The sequence below is a fragment of the Sphaeramia orbicularis genome, chromosome 18 (assembly GCF_902148855.1).
Source record: "Sphaeramia orbicularis chromosome 18, fSphaOr1.1, whole genome shotgun sequence".
Classification (NCBI taxonomy): Eukaryota; Metazoa; Chordata; class Actinopteri; order Kurtiformes; family Apogonidae; genus Sphaeramia; species Sphaeramia orbicularis.
In genome coordinates, this window is record NC_043974.1 from 5,288,054 (window position 1) to 5,307,132 (window position 19,079).

The window sequence follows — 19,079 nt, forward strand, 5'->3', positions numbered from 1 at the left end:
AAAGAAGAGAATGACTATGAGCAAAACTATTACGAGAAAGTCTGGAAGATACTATTAAAGAAGAATGGGAGAAGTTGTCACCCCAATATTTGAGGAAGACTTGCGCAAGTTTCAGGAAGTGTGTGAAGGCAGTTACTGAGAAAGAAGGAGGACACATAGAATAAAAACATTTTCTATTATGTAAATTTTCTTGTGGTAAATAAATTCTCATGACTTTCAATAAACTAATTGGTCATACACTGTCTTTCAATCCCTGCCTCAAAATATTGTAAATTTTGCTTCCCCACCCTGTACTTTAACAAATGTGTTATTTTCTATATATTACGGTTAAATATATGTTGTTTACACAGTTTTGGAAATATAAACAGACACCTTTGGCACAGGAACACATTTGGACTCATTTTTATCAATTAAAAATGCTGAAGTGAGAGTTGAGGGTACTTAGATAAAAAAGTCTATTTCAGGGGGTACTCTGCTGTAAAAAGTCTATTTCAGGGGGTACTCCACTGTAAAAAGTCTATTTCAGGGGGTACTCTGCTGTAAAAAGTCTATTTCAGGGGGTACTCCACTGTAAAAAGTCTATTTCAGGGGGTACTCCACTGTAAAAAGTCTATTTCAGGTGGTACTCCACTGTATTTTCCTGCTTTTACTGACTGTTCTTCTCAGATTCGGACATAAATGTTTGTTCTGATTCAAATATGACATGAAATCCTTCCCATGTACAGGTTTATGGAGTTTACATTAGTCTTTGTGCTTTTGCTTTTGTCCCTCCCACTGTCCCACTTTTTGATCCCAGATGATGGTGTTCTGAAGGACCAGTACACCCCCCCCCCCCCCCCCAACCCTCCCTCCATCCAATCTGACACCACTAGACCTGGAGCCACATTTCCCGACTGATACCATTACCCTTTGGTGTTGGGGACATGTCCTGAGGTGTCCCACACCTTTAACTGGACTGGACAACAGTAACAATCACTGCTTGAACTTTAAACCTTTTTCTCTAAAATCAATGTTAAACTTAAACAATACAAAAATAGACCTCTGGTTCTGTCCTGTTTCCACTGCCTGAGCAGTTCTTTAACATGAGAATACGCCCAAATAGGAGTAATTCTACAATAGTAACATTTAATAACTGAGTTAGAACACATTATGATGCAGTTATAAGCAAACCTAAACTAAAATATGAGTGGAAGCTGGTGCATGAACAGAGAATGAATGACAATTTAGTTCAGGGGTGTCAAACTCCTTTTAGTTCACGGGACAGATTCAGCCGAATTTGATCTGCAGTGGGCCGAACCAGTAAAAAAATAACATAATAATATATAAATAATGTCAACTTCAAACTTTTCTCTATGTTTTAGAGTGAAAAAAGTTAATTTACAGTATGAAAAGGTTTACATCTACAAACTATCCTTTCAAAAGATGTGAATAGCATGAACAAACTGAAAAAATAAGCATAATTTTAACAGTATTCTGCCTCAGGTTATCATTTATACATGTACATTATAACTTACAGATCACAGTGGATCTACAAACACACAAAACATTTAATAACAGGCAGAATATTGTTAAAATTGTACTGACTTCTCTTAATACATATCAGGTTATTCACATTTGTTCAGGTTATTCACATTTTTTGCAAAATTATACTTTTAGTGTAAATACATGAAAATATTTACATTTACAAAGAAAAACATTGGAAGTTTACATTATTTATATGTTATTATAATTATTATATTTTACTGGTCCTGCCCACCTGAGACTGAATTGGTCTGAATGTGGAACCTGAACTAAAAGGATTGTTCATATTTTAGTGTAATTTTTGCATTTCACAAATTCATCCATAGGGCCGGACTAGACCCTGCGGTGGGCCGGATTATTCCCCTGGGTCACATGTTTGACTCCTGTGATTTAGTTTAACATAAGTGTAATCATATAAAATATGACTTTTTGGGAGGAGTTTATACATACTTTACAGTAATAAATACTTTGACTGTCTTTAAATCCGCTTTAACAACATTCTAATGTCTTAGAAGTCATTTATTCCACATTTGTATGTCCAATACTATGTAAAACCCTTCAAATTATGCAGATCCACAACTTTCTCAGGATTCCAAAGCCCGTCATAACCACTGCTGACAAATGCAGTTCCTTCATTCATTAACAAAGTCAAACACTGTATATCTAAAAAAACAAAACAAAAAGGCAGATCACATAATTTACACTGAAGTCACTTGTTTGAAGAAAAGCTGGACACGGTCTCTCACTGGCAGCTGTTGGCATTTTAGAGGATCTGAGGAGCATCATGGCTACTTTGTCACCATGGATACGGTTCATTTAGTCCACTGAAGAAGTCCTGTCCAACCCAGGTAAGAAACCTGTTCATACACATGTCCATAGAAGCAGTGGGGGAGGGGCTGGACAGTCCGTCCAACAGGTGGGAGCTGCTGGACCAACAACAGGTGGCTCATAGACAACATTAGAGGATTACAGAAGAGTTACTGTCATTATTCTAAAGGAAAATCTAGGCAGACTTTGGATATTCCATAACAGAAATGGAAGTATTAGAATGGACCGAATATACGATCAGTCCAACAGGCTTTAGGGATTATTTCAAACTAAACATTATTCCAGTGATGTTTTGTTCATGTACGTGCCAGGAGACAAATATAATGTAAAACTTTAAGAGAAAATTATCAAAATCTTTTTAATCCATAATGTTGTCCATAAAAGAGGAATATGATTGCAACACTGTTAATGTCATATATATATATATATATATATATATATATATATATACACATATATATATATATGTGTGTGTGTGTGTGTGTGTGTGTGTGTGTGTGTGTGTGTGTGTGTGTGTGTGTGTGTGTGTGTATATGTTGCGTGTCAGTGTGTTACCACAGTCTGGTTGGTCTCCCATCCAACTGCTGTTGTTTCCAGTTCAGTGTAAACAGAACACACATCTCCTTGTTCTATTCTCCGTTCTCTTCCCTTTCGATCCTCGAGCATCACATCAAATGTAAATATATTTTCTTTATCTATTATCTCTATTTTAAAGTGATCTTTCAGAGAACAGAATGGAAAACATGGAGCTGAAAAAGCCCTTTTCATGTGTTTGGAGCCAGTGTAAACAGGATGTGGTGTCCACTGGTTTATTGTGTCCCAGTCTTCATGTCTTCATATGTCTCATATTTGAATCTGTAACAATTAACTTTATAAATAATAGAAAAGAACTTGAGCAGCAGTGCTTTGTGGTGTTTGTATTAAGGTGCCAGACCTTAAAGTAGATAAGTTACAGTACAGATGTCTGCTCTGTTGGTCGAGGACAGTTGAAGGACATTTTGTCCTCGATTCAGCCGAAGATGATTTAAATCTATTCAAAGTAGCCAGTTCAAATTAAAGCTGACCTTGTATTTGCACTGACAAACCCATTGTCCTGTCCTGTCAGTGCATCCATAGTACATCTGTAAAGCTCAGCAGGACATGAACTCCACTATTTGGTTCAAACAGAGGTTCTGTAACAGCAGGAAAATACACAAGTTCAACAAACAGGCCACTGTGGGTGTTTGAGTGACATCACTACTGGATTAAACAATTCAGCGAATCATTAATCAGCATCATCTGTTCCAACAAATCCGACACTGAAATGTTTTGTATAAAATCAAACCAGTCACTCAGTGTCTTCATGGTCTGAGCCTCATTTCCACCAAACTAGACCCATCTAGCTGAGCATTAGTGTCCAGGGTTAGATGGACTCCGTTCATGCTCATAGACCAGATTTCTCCAAATAAACAGAGTCCATTCAAGCTCAGACCGAAGGTGAAGGAACACAAACGAAGGCTGTTCCCTGAACACAGGTCCACAGTAAAACCACAGAGGACAGTCTATCATATAATGTTCAGTTCTGTGGAGTTCAGAGATGGACCATCAGGCCAACGGGACCATGACAACCCACAACACAAGCTCACTTACAAATAGGGATGGGGACTGAATTCAGTACTTTTATTGGTGCCGACCGAATTCCATCAGTACTAACGAGTATTGATTCACATAAAGTCAAACGGTTCCACATTTCGGTACTTGAACGCATCCTCACATTGTGTGTGTTGGGGAGAGAGTGGAGGAGTGTCTGCTGACGCCATGACGGCATTGGACGCACGAGAGCGTGATGACATCAGCGGCGTCTGGATGATAACAGCAGCATGGCGGATAGAAGCGTTGGAGGGTGTGGCTTCACCAAACCTAATGCAGACTGTGTTCGCTGTGTTATCTGTGATGGTGAATGGAAACACCTCCAACCAGAGGAAACACTGAGTCAAACAGAACCTACACCTGAAGGAACGGACTATATCAGAACCAGAGGAGCACAGGCTGTGAGTCCAACACCAGGCACCAATACCGCACCTGCAGCAGCCAGTGGCTCCACCCCCACAGCAGCATCAAAGGGGTAAGAGTGGTGTCAAAAATGCCCAGAGGATGTTTTCAATTTCTGTCTCACTGACTGTAGACTAGGCCAACCTCCAGGGAAAACGCTCCGATACCGACCCTGCATTTGTGCGTATATTTAGTTGGGGGTGCACCACTCCCACAAACAGACGGGCCGGTCTGTGTTTGGCTCCACCATGTCCATAAAGACATTCTAACTCATCAACGCCATCATCCGGTTTGATGACCGGCTATCACAGCCACAGCGTCTCAGCACGGACAAACCGGCAGCCTTCGGACAGGTGTGGACAGGTGGACAAGGGCAATTAACCGACAATTAAGAATTTAATCGAGTAAATTCAGGTTGACATTTAATCGATAGTCGATTAATTGTTTACATCCCTAATCGGTACCATTCCAAGGAACCGAGTATCGGTACGGTATCGGTTTAAATGTGAAAGGTTCCCATCCCTAGTGACAAACCAACTTTTCCATGTTTCCCTCTCATTTCTAGAGGCTTAGGCTGGTGTGGACATGGGACTAAAAACCCTGCATTTAGGCGTCATCTTGGACTCAAACTACTGTCCTGTTTGAAAATATGTAAAAACAGTAAAGGCTATAAACGTTCTCCTAACTGTTCACACGTGTTTTCGATTAACGAATGATCTACAGTGGACAAATGTGTCCAACTGCAGTTTTCCAGTGAACCCTTTAGTGCAGGGGTGTCAATCTCATTTTCTTCCGGGGGCCATATTCAGCCCAATTTAATCTGAAGTGGGCCAGACCAGTAAAATAACAGCATGATAGCCAATAAACAATGACAACTCCAAATTGTTTTAGTGCAAAAAATGACATTCAATTATGCCAGTATTTATGTTCACAAACTATCCAAACAAAAAGGATGTATATAACCTGAAAAAAATGAAATTTTTTTAAAAGAAATATAAGTACAATTTTATCAATATTTGGCCTCGATTTGTCATTTATACATATGCATTACAGATCAGATCTACAAAGGCACAAAACATTTAGTAACAGGCAGAATATTGTTAAAATTGCACTTAATCTTCTTTAGACATCTCAGGTTGTTCATATTTGTTCAGGTTATTCACATTTTATTGTTAAAGGATAGTTTGTTAATGTAAACATTTTCATAATTTAATGTTTTTTGCACTAAATCAAAGAGAAAAAATTGGTGTTGTCATTATTTATAGGTTATTATGATATTATTTTTGAGTTCGATGCCCTAACTTGCACTTTGCAAATTCATCCCGCGGGCTGGATTAAAACCTTTGGCGAACCGGTTTTGGCCCCCGGGCCGCATGTTTGACACTTGTGCTTTAGTGTCTTTTTGCAACGTTTCATCTGTGTAAATCTGACCTAATGCGCGATGAGTTTCATTATTAACAGTAGTTATTACTTCTTCAGTCAAACAACACGTTCCACAGACTATACGACTGAAACCACCAATGGCAGAAAGACACTAAACAATCACTATGATCTATAGATTTAAATAAACTTCACCTTCTCAGCAGCATAATGCAGGTCTTTGTGTAAAATTCAATAATTATACTGGAAAAGTGAGCATTTAAAATTAATGTAAACAAGGTCAAAACTTTTGGACAGTGATGGTCCATCTACAGTGGGTACAGAAAGTCTTGAGACTTTAAATGTCCCATTCTTTGTTCTGTTGCGGCCGTTTGATAAAATCATTTCAGTTCATGTTTTTCCTCATTAATGTTTACACATTCATCACATTTAGACAATTCTTTGAACAAACTTGGTAGACCTTAACCCAAAGATATTCCACAACAGATATCAAGTTTTTTCTGACTGAAGGTTTCAGAGAAGAAGATTCTACAAAAATTGTTTACGGATGATGAACAGACGACAACTGATACCAATAGTCCATCAGATCTTTTGGGCCTAAAAGGACTAAAACCAGAACTGTAGACATTTATGCAGATTTATTCGAACAGACAAACGTAAATATTCCACGTCCATCAGTTTTCAAAGCCTTTGTTCAGTATTGAGTAGATCCACCCTTTGGAGATAAAACAGACAGGCGTCTTCTATGGATGATAGAACCAGTCTGTCACCCCTGGGTTTGTGGATCCTGTTCCATTGGTCCTTGCAGATCCTCTCCAGTTGTATCAGGTTGGATGGTGGACGTTGATGGACAACCATGTTCAGGACAGGTAGGATGGTGGACGTTGATGGACAACCATGTTCAGGTCTGTCTGCCAACAACAGTCCCCCAGTTGGTCCAGTCCACTCCTTGGTTCTGTGAACTGTGTGCTGAGGGTCATGGTCTTGGTGGAAGGTGAACCTTGTACCAGTCTGAGGTCCAGACCACTCTGGTAAAGGTTTGGGTCCATATTTACGTTTGTCTGTTTGAGTAAATCTGCATAAATGTCTACAGTTCTTTTTTTTTTTTGTCTAAATGGGCTGAATGTGTGAACATTAATGAGGACAAAAATTAACTGAAATGATTTTATCAGATGGCTGCAATAAAACAAAGAGTGGAACATTTAAGGAAGTTTGAAGACTTTCTGTACCCAATGTACTTACTCTGAAAAGCAGATCATATGACGTTAAGATCGAAGTTTGTGACACTGTCCAACACTAAAATGTCTCCTGCTTTAAGATATAACCTCATCCTTCATAAGTATTTTCAGCAGAACTCACCTCAACAGACACTGGGAGAAAATGTTCTGATCCGTTTCAGCCACACAAGAAAACTGTGGTTTGCTGTATTTACAATAAGAGCTGAATGGAAGTTTGGATGACCTTAACCAGATACTTGATCCAAAATAAAGGACATTAAAAAAGGCCTGCGCTGAACACAGGCTTACTTCAGATCCAGGACCTGCTGTAGTCCAGGTCCATTAAAGCCAAGGGGTTCTGTTTGAACTAATATGGTACAGTACCGAATCTGTCAAAAAGTCCAAATGTTCAGTAACAAGAGCCTGATTCAAAGCTGAGCCTTTTCTGTCCACGCACAAAAACACATATTTGGGTTTAGAGTTGAACAACAGATGAGTCCACATGGGTGGAACAAAAACCTGATGTCAGTAAAAGTCACATGTTTGTCTCTGAGATGCAGAAGTTTAAAGTGGACCCAACATGGAGATCCTCCAGAAAACAAAGGCTCCAAGTCCGTTTGGAAAAAACCTCCAATGAGTGACCCAGAGCTTAGCTCCAAAACCCTGAGCAGCAAGGCCTTAGCTCCACTCCACCTGTCTGTTTGTCTGCCTGGATCAAATACAAGTGGAACAACACCAACAAAATACACCGAAAATCACACCGAAATAAATAAAAACAATCACACAAAAATAAATAAGAAAAAACCCACAAACATAAATTAAAAAAAAAACCCTGTGTGGATAAACACCAGACTGACAGAAACTGAGTCTGAGTCTGGGATGGGAGGTGACCTCGCTTTGGTCCTGGGGGGTAAACTGGGTCCTGGGAGGTAACCTGGGACCTGGGGGGTAAACTGGGTCCAGGGGGGTAACCTGGGGCCTGGGGGGTAAACTGGGTCCTGGGGGGTAAACTGGGTCAAGGGGGTAACCTGGGTCCAGGGGGTAACCTGGGTCCAGAGGGATAAACTGAGTCCAGAGGGGTAGCCTGGGTCCAGTGGGATAAACTGGATCCTGGGGGTAAACCTGGGTCCAGGGGGGTAGCCTGGGTCCTGGGGGGTAAACCTGGTCCTGGTGGGGGTGGGGGGGTGGTAAACTGCATCTTGGGAGGTAAACTGGGTCCGGGGGGGTAAACAGGGTTCTGAGGGGGTAAACAGGGTCCTGGGGGGTAAACAGGGTCCTAGGGGGGGTAAACAGGGTCCTGGGGAGGTAAACAGGGTTCTGAGGGGGTAAACAGGGTTCTGAGGGGGTAAACAGGGTCCTAGGGGGGGTAAACAGGGTCCTGGGGAGGTAAACAGGGTTCTGAGGGGGTAAACAGGGTCCTAGGGGGGGTAAACAGGGTCCTGGGGAGGTAAACAGGGTTCTGAGGGGGTAAACAGGGTCCTAGGGGGGGTAAACAGGGTCCTGGGGAGGTAAACAGGGTTCTGAGGGGGTAAACAGGATCCTGGGGGGTAAACAGGATCCTGGGGGGTAAACAGGGTCCTAGGGGGGGTAAACAGGGTCCTGGGATGTAAACTGGGTCCTGGGGGAGTAAACTCTGACACACAGTGGGTTCTTCATCCCTTCATTCATTCCAGTTTTTCACATGGTCACGTCTCTGTTCCGCCTCAGTCTTATGCTCCGCCTTCATCTCATGTCCAAAGATAAGACACAACGTAGTTAGGCAGAAGTTCATTCGAACACACGCACACACGTGTAAAGCCTTTCCTGCCGTCTGTTAGTGGTCCCGTCAGATGGCCGTCACAGGTCGAAGGTCATACGTCATAGTCGGGCAGAGCAGAGTAGGAGACGCCGCCCACTGTAGGAGGACTGGAGTGGAGAGGGAGAAGCCAGCAGAGGACCGAGCCTGGGGGAGGGAAACCCACTGGAACAGTTTCAGATCTGTAGTTCAACTCTACTTTGACTGTTTATTCAATTTTAAATCTGTTTCCTTATCTTGTTTTTAGTTTTTGTAATTTTTTATTCCCTCCATTCTTAACTTCTGACATATCAGATTTTATTTATAGTGAAGCACTGACTAGAGTATGTGACAATAAAGACAATAATGTTCTATTCTATTCTATTCTATTCTATTAACTGCAGATGTAAATAAAGCCAAACACACCTCTTCCAAACACCTCCCTCAGCAGAGCCAGCTTTGGTTTGCGGGTGTGTGAGGGGTGGTAGGACATCTGAGAGGAGGGAGGGGTTAACGAGGAGGAGGAGGAGGAGGAGGAGGAGGAGCCTCGGTCCTTCATCATCAGCCTGTTCCTCATCTGCTCTATGGGAGTCTCATCTGTGATGATGGAGACCAGCTGACGGAGAAACACAGGTACATTAAATACATCCATTTCATGATGACCTTATTTTTCGTCCGTACCATTTATGTATTTGATGTTTATATACACTCTGGGTTTATTAGTTTGAAAATCACTGCATTCTCTGTTTACTTGTATTTCATAGTGTGTCCTAACAGTCTGTTGGAGTTGGGGCTGTAAATGTCTTGCCACTGAAAGACCATAATAAGATATTATACAAACCCCTGTTTTAGTTTGACACCAAATATTTAGTCACATGTTTAATCCATATGGGATGGGTGTGATTTTTATGTTCAGCAGCGCAGTGCTAGGGTTCGGGTTAGGGCTGGGGTTCGGGTTGCCTAGGTTGTTAACCCATCATGTTCAAAGGTAGCCAATTGAAAAGTTTACGTTTTTGTGGAAAATGTATATTTATTGTCAGTTTTAGTTCTAGAAGCGCTTGTGTATGGAACTTCATATTACACTATTGACGACACTGACATTTATAGTTTCTAAAAGTTGTATTACAAATCTAAAAAAGAAAAACCTTCTAAGCCCAAACTGGGGACCTTTGCACATCAGACAGGCCAACCCCAAGAACCAATCCCATTTCACCCCTTGGGCCCTCCCCCTTAGCCCTCCCCCTCCATTTTGTGCGTTCACGTGAAGGGATAGGGGTGTCCCGATTCTCGATAAGTCGAAGAGGAGGGGCTAAGGAGTGGGGGGGGGGGTGTTTGACCCTCCAAATGTAGATTTTTCAGGGTTTTCTGGGAGAAATTTCCTATAATTCAGTTCCAATCATCAGTCAGATGGAGGTAAACACAGCAATAAAAAAGCAGCAGTGACCAAAGAAACACACAGATGGACAGATCTACTTCAGAAACAACTGAACCATTTGATCGTCCGTTTAATATTGTTTCAATTTGTTATAGTTTGCATTTCTGCAGTTTGTGGTTGATAGTCGTAAACAGATGTCCAAAGCCTATGGAACAGAGACGGTTCCAGCTGCTCACGACATGGAAAATTCCGTCCCAAACAAAGTTAGAACATCTGTTTATAGTGACATCGATGACTGATGATGACGGAATAGGTCTGAAAGGGTTGGACCATTTCAGAGAGGAATGTTTACACTACTACCCCTTAGAACTAGGGTTAAAGGGGGAGGGGAAAGGAGTAGATGTAAGGGGGAGGGGCCAATGGGTAAATTGAGATTGGGCCTAAGTCTATTTTTAAAATCCTCTTTTAAAATATGTTTTTTCTCTTTATCTTTAACTCAGTGTGAAGGTTTGGCTTTTACTGTTTTGCTGTATAGTTACTTTTATTGTTTTTATTCGTTCTTTTCTGTTTTGTTTATATGTCTGCATACAGCCCTTTGGCCCACTGTGCTGTTTTTAAAGTGTGTTATACATAAAGTTGAGTTGACTGCTTCCCATTAATGAGTGCTAACTTCTGAACAGGAAACAGAGAAGAGTCATGGGTTAGAGGACATGAAACACACCCCAAATAAGAAGAGGAAACCAGGACTAAAGTACCAGCACGAATCTGAGAGAAAAAACAAAGATCTGATCCAAATGTGTGAGTGTTTTACCTGATCGTAGAAGATGACCATGACGAAGACGCCAAACAGCACCGACTCCACCAGGAGGATGATGTAGTGAGCACTGACAGAGAAACAGCAGAGGTTAAACAGGAAACACATGCACCGGACATGCATGTGGGCGTGGCCTCACTCATCCACTCACACTATCAGGTGTTTACTGGGCGTGTCCTCTCCTTCCTTGTCCACATCTCCTTCTCTCTCGTTTCTTATCCGCCACACCCAGGCCGACACCACCAGCACCAGGGAGTACAGACTGGCCATGCCTGGGTCAGAACCACGGTCCAATCAGTACATCCACTTTCACCCTTTGGTTAGTACGATGAGTGCATAAGCGAAGTTTGGAGAACCCACAGACAAGAACATGCAGATCACAGGTCTTTAGCCCCACCACCACCCCCCACCATTTTTGGGTGGTTTTTAGGTGATGTTTGAGTTGTTTTGGGGTGGGTTTAGGGTGGTTTTTAGGTGATCACGAAAGAGCATGACAAATATTTTCGAAATTTAGAGGTAGAACATTTAAAATTATAGTCATGGATAAAAACAAAAAATCAATGTTGATATAAATTCAGTCCAAACCATCTGTGAATTATTTTAGAAACAAAGATAACAATTTAAATCAAACTAACCAATGCACTGACATTTATCCCTTAATATAAAACTATATTCTGACATTACTCATTATTGTTTTGGATCCCAGACCCGTTAGAAAAGAAACATCTGGATTCAATGGGTCCACAGACTGTTGGTCCATTTGGGTATGACTTCGGTCATTATGATATGAGGATAACGTTAAATTGGTTTTGAGTAAATGAACTGGGCTGCTGCTGTAGATGATGTTAACCAATAAATTGATGAGGATGAATCTCCCAGTCAGAGTAGATCACTCTGTTGTTTTCTTTCTAAAATGGTTGTTTTTTCCAAAGTATGAGACCAGTTAATAATTTGATCTCTTCATCAGTCTAATCTAAACCATAATTGTTGTACTTCCAGCCATGTTTTCACACTTTAATGGAATTTCTTGGTGGACATCGCAAACAGCTGATCACTCACATTCGTTTGATTCGAAAAATATGTTTCACTATTTCCTTGATGTGCATCTAAATTTAAGGAAGTTTTAAATAAACATTTTGTAGTACAAAAATTTGAAATGACCATGAAACACACCTTGTGAAGTAGTTACATCTAATAAATGAGAACACACAGTCATATATGTTCCATACATGGATTTAATGCACAGTTTATTATTTTACTTACTAGTCATGGAATTAGCAAAATTGACCAAAAAAAAAAAAAGTCCCAAATTTGATGGAAAGATTTGGCATTTGAAAATTTGAAAGAAAACAGAAAACGCCTTAATGGGACAAATTCTGTCAAAGCAAACAGTTGAACTTCTCCAAGATCACCTGGAACTAATGTGTGAAAAGGTCTAATGGTAGAACAGGTGGTGTGGACTGTTGAGGACATGGACCGATGTTTCATCTGTGGAAAACTAGGTGGAAAAAAACACCTGTACTCTGTTTGCAGCCAGGAGGACTGCCGCCTACAGCTCCCCCTGCTGGTGTAACCATGCAACATACATGATTTACTTCAGTTTGAGGAACTGCACAGAATTTGCTTTCATTTTCCTTTTGGTGACTTTTCTACAGTTGACTCAGATTTGCCGTTTCTGTGTGTTTTGGACGGAGGTTTTCAACGTCCTGAAGGAGGTTTATGAAATGAACCTCACAGTGGTGATACTCGGAGGAATACCCCAAGATCTGGATAGAAGGGCAGATAAATATAGGATTCACTGGTGCTTTAAAGTCTAGAACCATCAGATGGATGAACCAAGAACCTCCCACATGGATTACATGGATTCAGAAAGTTTGGCATATTTGTCAAATGGAGCAGATGTCATTCTCACTGAAGCTTCAGAAAGACATGGTTATTAACAGATGGAACCTCTGCTATAATAATATTTATCAGTGATGCCAAACCTCCTGTTGTTTAGCCAAATGCTGTCATCCGGCTTCAGACTAGGATTTAAACCGCTGACCTTATATTCTAAAGCGGACATGATCGATTTATTACCTCCGCCAGGAGGTATTGTGATCGCTTTGCTTTGTGTGTGTGCGTGCGTGTTTTTTTGTTTGTTAGCAAGATAACTCAATAAGTTATGGATGGATTTTCATGAAATTTTTAGGAAATGTTGATACTGGCACAACGAAGAAATTATTAAATTTTGGTGGTGATCGGGGGGTGGGGGTGCCCCACTGATCGGCCCTGGCGGAGGTCTGCACTGTCTTTTCTAGAAAAGCACTCGGAGAGTGCAGACCTCCGCCAGGGCCGATCAGTGGGCCCCCCCACCCCCGATCACCACCAAAATGTATTCATTTCTTCCTTGTGCCAGTATCAACAATTCCTGAAAATTTCATGAAAATCCGTCCATAACTTTTTGAGTTATCTTGCTAACAAACAAACAAACAAACACGGGGGTGGGGGGGCGGGGGTAGATCTGTCTTGGTAGACGTCTGCACTCTCTGAGTGCTTTTCTTGTTTGCTATGATTGTTCTTATTTCCTTTCATTTCCATCCTATATCTACACCTATGGAGGTTTGTAAAAATACACAAACAGCTGAGAAAAAGCAAAGTAAACTTATTGAACTGTATTTAAATATATACATTGTACAGATGAAAAAGAAAATCTAATAAAAACTAAGTAAAAAAAAAAAGCTGTTTATTTCATGCAAACACAACTATGTAGGCTTCATATGTCAAACCACTTTAATGTGAAACATTCATCTGGTCTATGAATGGTTCCTGAATAAAAGGAGCTCAACTTTTCCAAATCTGAGTCCCTGATCCAGACTAATCCAGTCCTAAATGCTGGTTGGTTGTAGTTTCACAGATACAGTCTGGGGTTAATGATAGAATGGGTTTAAGTCCAAAGGAATATTAGTGTCAGATCTACTTCAAACACTGTCTGGACATGACAATACATGGACTGGACAGGTTCTATCAGTGGAACATTCATACATCTATTGGATAAATGGACACAAACTAATATATATATGTGGAAGAACACGCCATCATATAGATTAAAACATGAACTGCACAGCCCTTTGGTCATGTGTTCCACATTCATTTGATTAAAGTATGTCAGATTGAACACATTTAATGTCTGACGCAGATGTTTTCTAATAAACTGTAGATCAGTGTGTGTGAGACACCTGGGTGTAGATGTGGTGACAACAGAACAGTTATCCAAGCAGATGAATGTCACAAACACTCCTCCTCTGTATGACATGGACAGACTCTGATCAGCTGGAAGGACCAGTTTTCATCCACACACATCGGTCATCTGTCTCCATCCATCACATCCTCTTCACGGTTTAGTGGATTTGAACTCAGTTCTTCACAAACAATGACTGAAATCATTTGCTGTGTGGAGCCTTTTCAGCATCAAAGCCTTAAACAATGTCTGTAACATTAAGGTCCAAGTTTATTTTTATATTTTTCCGTATTTAAGAACTCACCTGTGTAGAAGAGAAACTGGATGAAGTACTTCTGGTTCAGCTCCCCGACGCAGTTATTGATCCTACGATGCACAAACAATAACACACACAAGTGTTGATGATGAACGGAAACAGGACACAAAGAAGAAGACATGAGTTGGATGGACGGTGAAGCTCCAGCCCTCACCAGGGGCAGTGGTGGTCCATGCGCCGTATGCATCTCTGGCAGACGCGGCAGTGATGCGCTCTGGGAGGTCTGTAGGTTTCACAGCGGCTGCACACTGTCCAGCCTTCACAGCCCTGAGGAGCAACAAACACAGCTGAGACACACACACCAGGGGACAGCAGGTCCAGTCCAGTCCAAGAGGACCGGAAGACCCTCAATGATAAGGTCCAGTTCAGACCAAAGAACTGGGCTGGAGTCCTTTGAACAGAGGATTAAGGACCAGTGGATGTTCCATAAATACATAATAATATACTGTATATAATAAGAGCCAGTGGATGTTCTATAAAAAATGTAATAATATATATAATAAGGACCAGTGGATGTTCCATAAATACATAATAATATATATAATAAGAGCCAGTGGATGTTCTATAAATATGTAATAATATATATAATAAGGACCAGTGGATGTTCCATAAATACATAATAATATATATAATAAGAGCCAGTGGATGTTCTATAAATATGTAATAATATATATAATAAGGACCAGTGGATGTTAGTGAAGTACAAATGTTCTTTCTTTGCTCGAACACCTGCCTGTAAACACTTCTGTCCTCACAAAAAGACAATTGGCACGAAGTTTATAGTATTTCCGAACATGGAATTTTGGCTTCATCTGCAAGAATTTAAAAAAGACAAGATCATAATTTAAAGTGTCTGGACTCAACCCAGTTAGTCTTTTGTATGTTTTCTTCCTCTTGCAGCATTAACGACCCCACAAAGCCCACAGAACTGTGTCATGTCGCTCCTAAAGCCATAATAACAGACTCACTCTGACATAAACCCAGGTTTGGAGCCCAGACTGTGTCATTAACCTGCTTCATGTTCAGCCTTCAGGTTCAAACTGGGTTATTGTTGAGATCAAGGTCAGAAGAAAATGGGACTTTTAAAAAAACAACACATTTTAAACATTTGCTCTGAAAGTCTGAAACTGTTGTTGTATTTGATCTGTAAAAACAACAACAGCAGCAACAACAACAAGAACAACAACAATAAATTTAAAAAGTCAAGTGGAAAAATGACCAACCAAAGGGGAATTATAGTTCGGTTTGTTTTTCACAGTTACTGAAATCTCAGAAATGGATTTATTTGTATAAAATAAACAGCCACTACTGGTGTTTATTTTAACCCTTAAAGACCCAAACGTCCACCTTTAACCCTTAAAAGACCCAAACGTCCACCTTTAACCCTTAAAGACCCAAACGTCCACCTTTAACCTAAACCATCTACTGATCTAAACTGTTTAATACCTGTTGATCCACTAATCCTATCAATCCATGTCAATAATTGGTGTAAAATACAGTTCTTCATCTTTTCATGGTCATCAGATATGACCATATTTGAACGTTCAGAGGTGCCGTAGTTACTGTGGAAACATCGTCATCTTCTCCAACATTGATTCCCCAGTAAAACCAGTGGAGTTGGATCAATGACAGTGGATGTACAGATTGGGTTTATGTTCAGTTAATGACAGATTGGACTGAAAAAGACACTGTTTATTCAGTTTGATCTGTTTCTGATAGAAGAACCATCAACTTTAATCTGAGCTTTAATGAACATCTACGTGATCAATGAATTAAATATAGAAAATACAGGATTTACACCAAAAAAACTCAAAATACGGAGGATAATATTAAAATAAATGGTGATGAAACAGTTAAGAAAGGTTAAATATAGGGAAAAGCAGCTCATCATATTTTTTGGGATATGAAGACAATGAATGCATCAATGAACTTTGTATCATGAGGAAAGAGAGATTTAGAAAAGAAAAAAAGAGCATGAAGAGCCAGTGCTCACCCGTTCATTCATCCGAGACGACTGAGAACGAAGGTCAGAGAAGTCTATGGCTGTGTCAGGAAGAGGCACCATCCCTACGCAACAAACACACACGTTAAAAACACAAACAAACACGAACACATTAAAAACACAAACACACACACTCATGTTATGACAAACAGAGGACTTACCCGGGTCAGAGAAGACGGCTTTGGAGTGACAGGCCAGCAACAGCAGCAGGATCAGGTTGAACACTGACCCATGAAGGGTACACCACACACTGCAACACACAGGAAAACACAACAACAACACACATTACACACTCACATGACCCTGAACACACTCAGAACTCCTTTCACAACAGGTCAGTATCTTCAGAAACATGAGAAAGAAAGAACATATGAGATATGTTCATCAACAAGGATTAAGGCTTATGATTTCTAAATGATGACTTTTTAATCGCACTATTGAGAGTTTATTTTTCAATATGTTACGACTTTAATTTCGTAAAAGTACAACATTTTTTGTTAAATTATGAGTTTTGTTTTTTTTTTTAACTAGGCTACACCTTTATTCAAATAATATTATCACTTTATTCTCATAAAATTATGACTCTTTTTATATTCGACTTTATTCTCATAAAATTACTGGTTTTATCTCAACATTGTGCGACTTCATTACTTCTGCCAAGGAGGTTATGTTTTTGTCGGCATCTGTCTGTCTGTCTGTCTGTCTGTGTGCAAGATAACTCAAAAAGTTAAGGATGGATTTGGATGAAAATTTCAGGAAATGTTGATACTGGCACAAGGAACAAATGAATAAATTTTGGTGGTGATCGGGGTTGGGGGGGCACTGATCTGCCTTGGCAGAGCTCTGCACTCTCTGAGTGCTTTTCCAGTTATTATTTCCTCCACCAGGAGGTATTGTGATCGCTTTGCTTTGTGTGTTAGCATGTGTGTTTGTTTGTTAGCAAGATAACTCAAAGTTAGGGACGGATATTCAATGAAATTTTCAGGAAATGTTGATACTGGCACAAGGAAGAAATGATTACATTTTGGTGGAGGGGGGGTCACAGGGGCCCTCTGATCTGCCTTGGCGGAGGTCTGCGCTCTCCGAGTGCTTTTCTTGTTAATATTAATGTTTTGAATAAGTGGGAAAAAAAGCATTTTAATTTGAAATAAGTCAGTGTAAATCCCCCAATAGTCTTTCTTTGAAATGTGTTCTCATCACTTGTTTAATCAGTGAGCTTGGATTTCTTCTGAATTCTTTATTATGGTTTGAAAAAAATTTATTTATATTTCTGTATGAATGGTTATTAAGAATACCTCCCAAAAGACCATTTACCTCTAAATGAACATCCATTAAATGAACATCCATGGTGGTGGAGTCCTTTCTTAATTTTGACCCCAGTTTGACACCGCTGTGGTAGATGGTAGTAGGAGATTCACAGACACAATAACATCAAATCGATCGTTGAATTGATCAATCGACTCTCAGCTGCAACTCTGGACAGCATGGCTAATAAATAATAACAAACTACAAAAACAAATGAATAATGGATAATATAATGTTGACTTTACATAGTATAACACACAACCATCGGAATTAAAGTAAAATCTCTCAATAAGGTTTATTAATGAAACCACTGGTGTGTTTAACATCTATATTTAACATTAAGCAACAGATAAAAACAGCTGATGGAGGTGGTAAACAAATAAACAACACGTTTACGGCATCGCCTCGGTACAAACCGAAATACAAACATGCGTCTTAATACATCTGAACTTATATGTATATGTATGCATGTATGTATGTATATATATATACACACACACACATACACACACACACACACATATACATATATATATATATATATACATACATACATATACATATATATATATATATATATATATATATATATATATATATATATATATATATATATATATATATATATATATATTAGAGTTTGTAGATGAGGGTTAAAGTAGCACTGGGGATGCTGTTGTTAAAGCTGTCCTGTCAAATGAATGGAGGCAGCTGACGCCATGTCTGCTTATTCCTGCTTCGTACACCATAAAAACACACCGCACTGACCTGCCGGAGTATGCGGGGATGAGCACATATTGGATGACCACGTAGTCCGCGTAAAACACGCTGAAATAAGTTAAAATCAGACAAATTACGCCGCAGGGATCTCGCCTACAGCGTACAAACGCCATCTTCTGCTGGGCTCCGCCCCCCGTCCAACACTTCCGCGTTACGTCACTGAAACCTTGATGTCGCAGTCAAGGACCGTCGGAAAGAGAAACATCCCCTCTAAAGGTAAAGCCTTCTGAAACTCAACTTTTTCTAAAATTGTGGCCAAAGCAGAGAAGTTAACATATAAATACTGTGTCACGAACAGGATGTAATATTTCATGTCAGACCTTCCATCACATCTGTCCATCCAATGATATTTTATCTAGATTCAGTGACACTGAAGAAATCTGACCCTTTTGTAACTCCAGTCCTGAAACCACTTTACTCTTATTCTGTCATTGTGTGCATTCTTCTAACTTTGGTCTAAAATTGAAAACCTTATTGTATCTAAATGTAATAAAAATATAGTTATAAATTCTCCAA

General features: G+C 40.0%; 1 protein-coding gene across 2 annotated transcripts; it reads right to left on the reverse strand.

Annotated features, from left to right (window-relative positions):
* Positions 1 to 8,595: 8,595 nt before the first annotated feature.
* Positions 8,596 to 18,687, reverse strand: LOC115438723 (palmitoyltransferase ZDHHC3). Of its 2 annotated transcripts, none has more exons than XM_030162509.1 (9): positions 18,552 to 18,687; positions 16,640 to 16,728; positions 16,470 to 16,543; positions 14,631 to 14,743; positions 14,465 to 14,526; positions 11,092 to 11,212; positions 10,938 to 11,010; positions 9,178 to 9,367; positions 8,596 to 8,919 (listed from the first exon to the last, which is right to left on the reverse strand). In XM_030162509.1, the coding sequence occupies exons 1-9, from the start codon at positions 18,674 to 18,676 to the stop codon at positions 8,828 to 8,830; spliced, it is 939 nt and encodes a 312-aa protein (XP_030018369.1). In that variant the 5' UTR covers positions 18,677 to 18,687; the 3' UTR covers positions 8,596 to 8,827. The 2 variants fall into 2 exon arrangements, with proteins under 2 accessions (XP_030018369.1, XP_030018367.1); XM_030162507.1 differs by having other exon boundaries at positions 8,596 to 8,937.
* Positions 18,688 to 19,079: the final 392 nt, after the last annotated feature.

Excerpts from the sequence above, each read along its gene's own strand:
- LOC115438723 (XM_030162507.1), bottom strand. The coding sequence starts at position 18,676 with ATGGCGTTTGTACGCTGTAGGCGAGATCCCTGCGGCGTAATTTGTCTG. Across the intron at positions 14,744-16,469 it reads CGTCTCGGATGAATGAACGG|GGCTGTGAAGGCTGGACAGT; the intron begins GTGAGCACTGGC and ends GTTGCTCCTCAG. Across the intron at positions 9,368-10,937 it reads TGGTCATCTTCTACGATCAG|CTGGTCTCCATCATCACAGA; the intron begins GTAAAACACTCA and ends TTTCTCCGTCAG.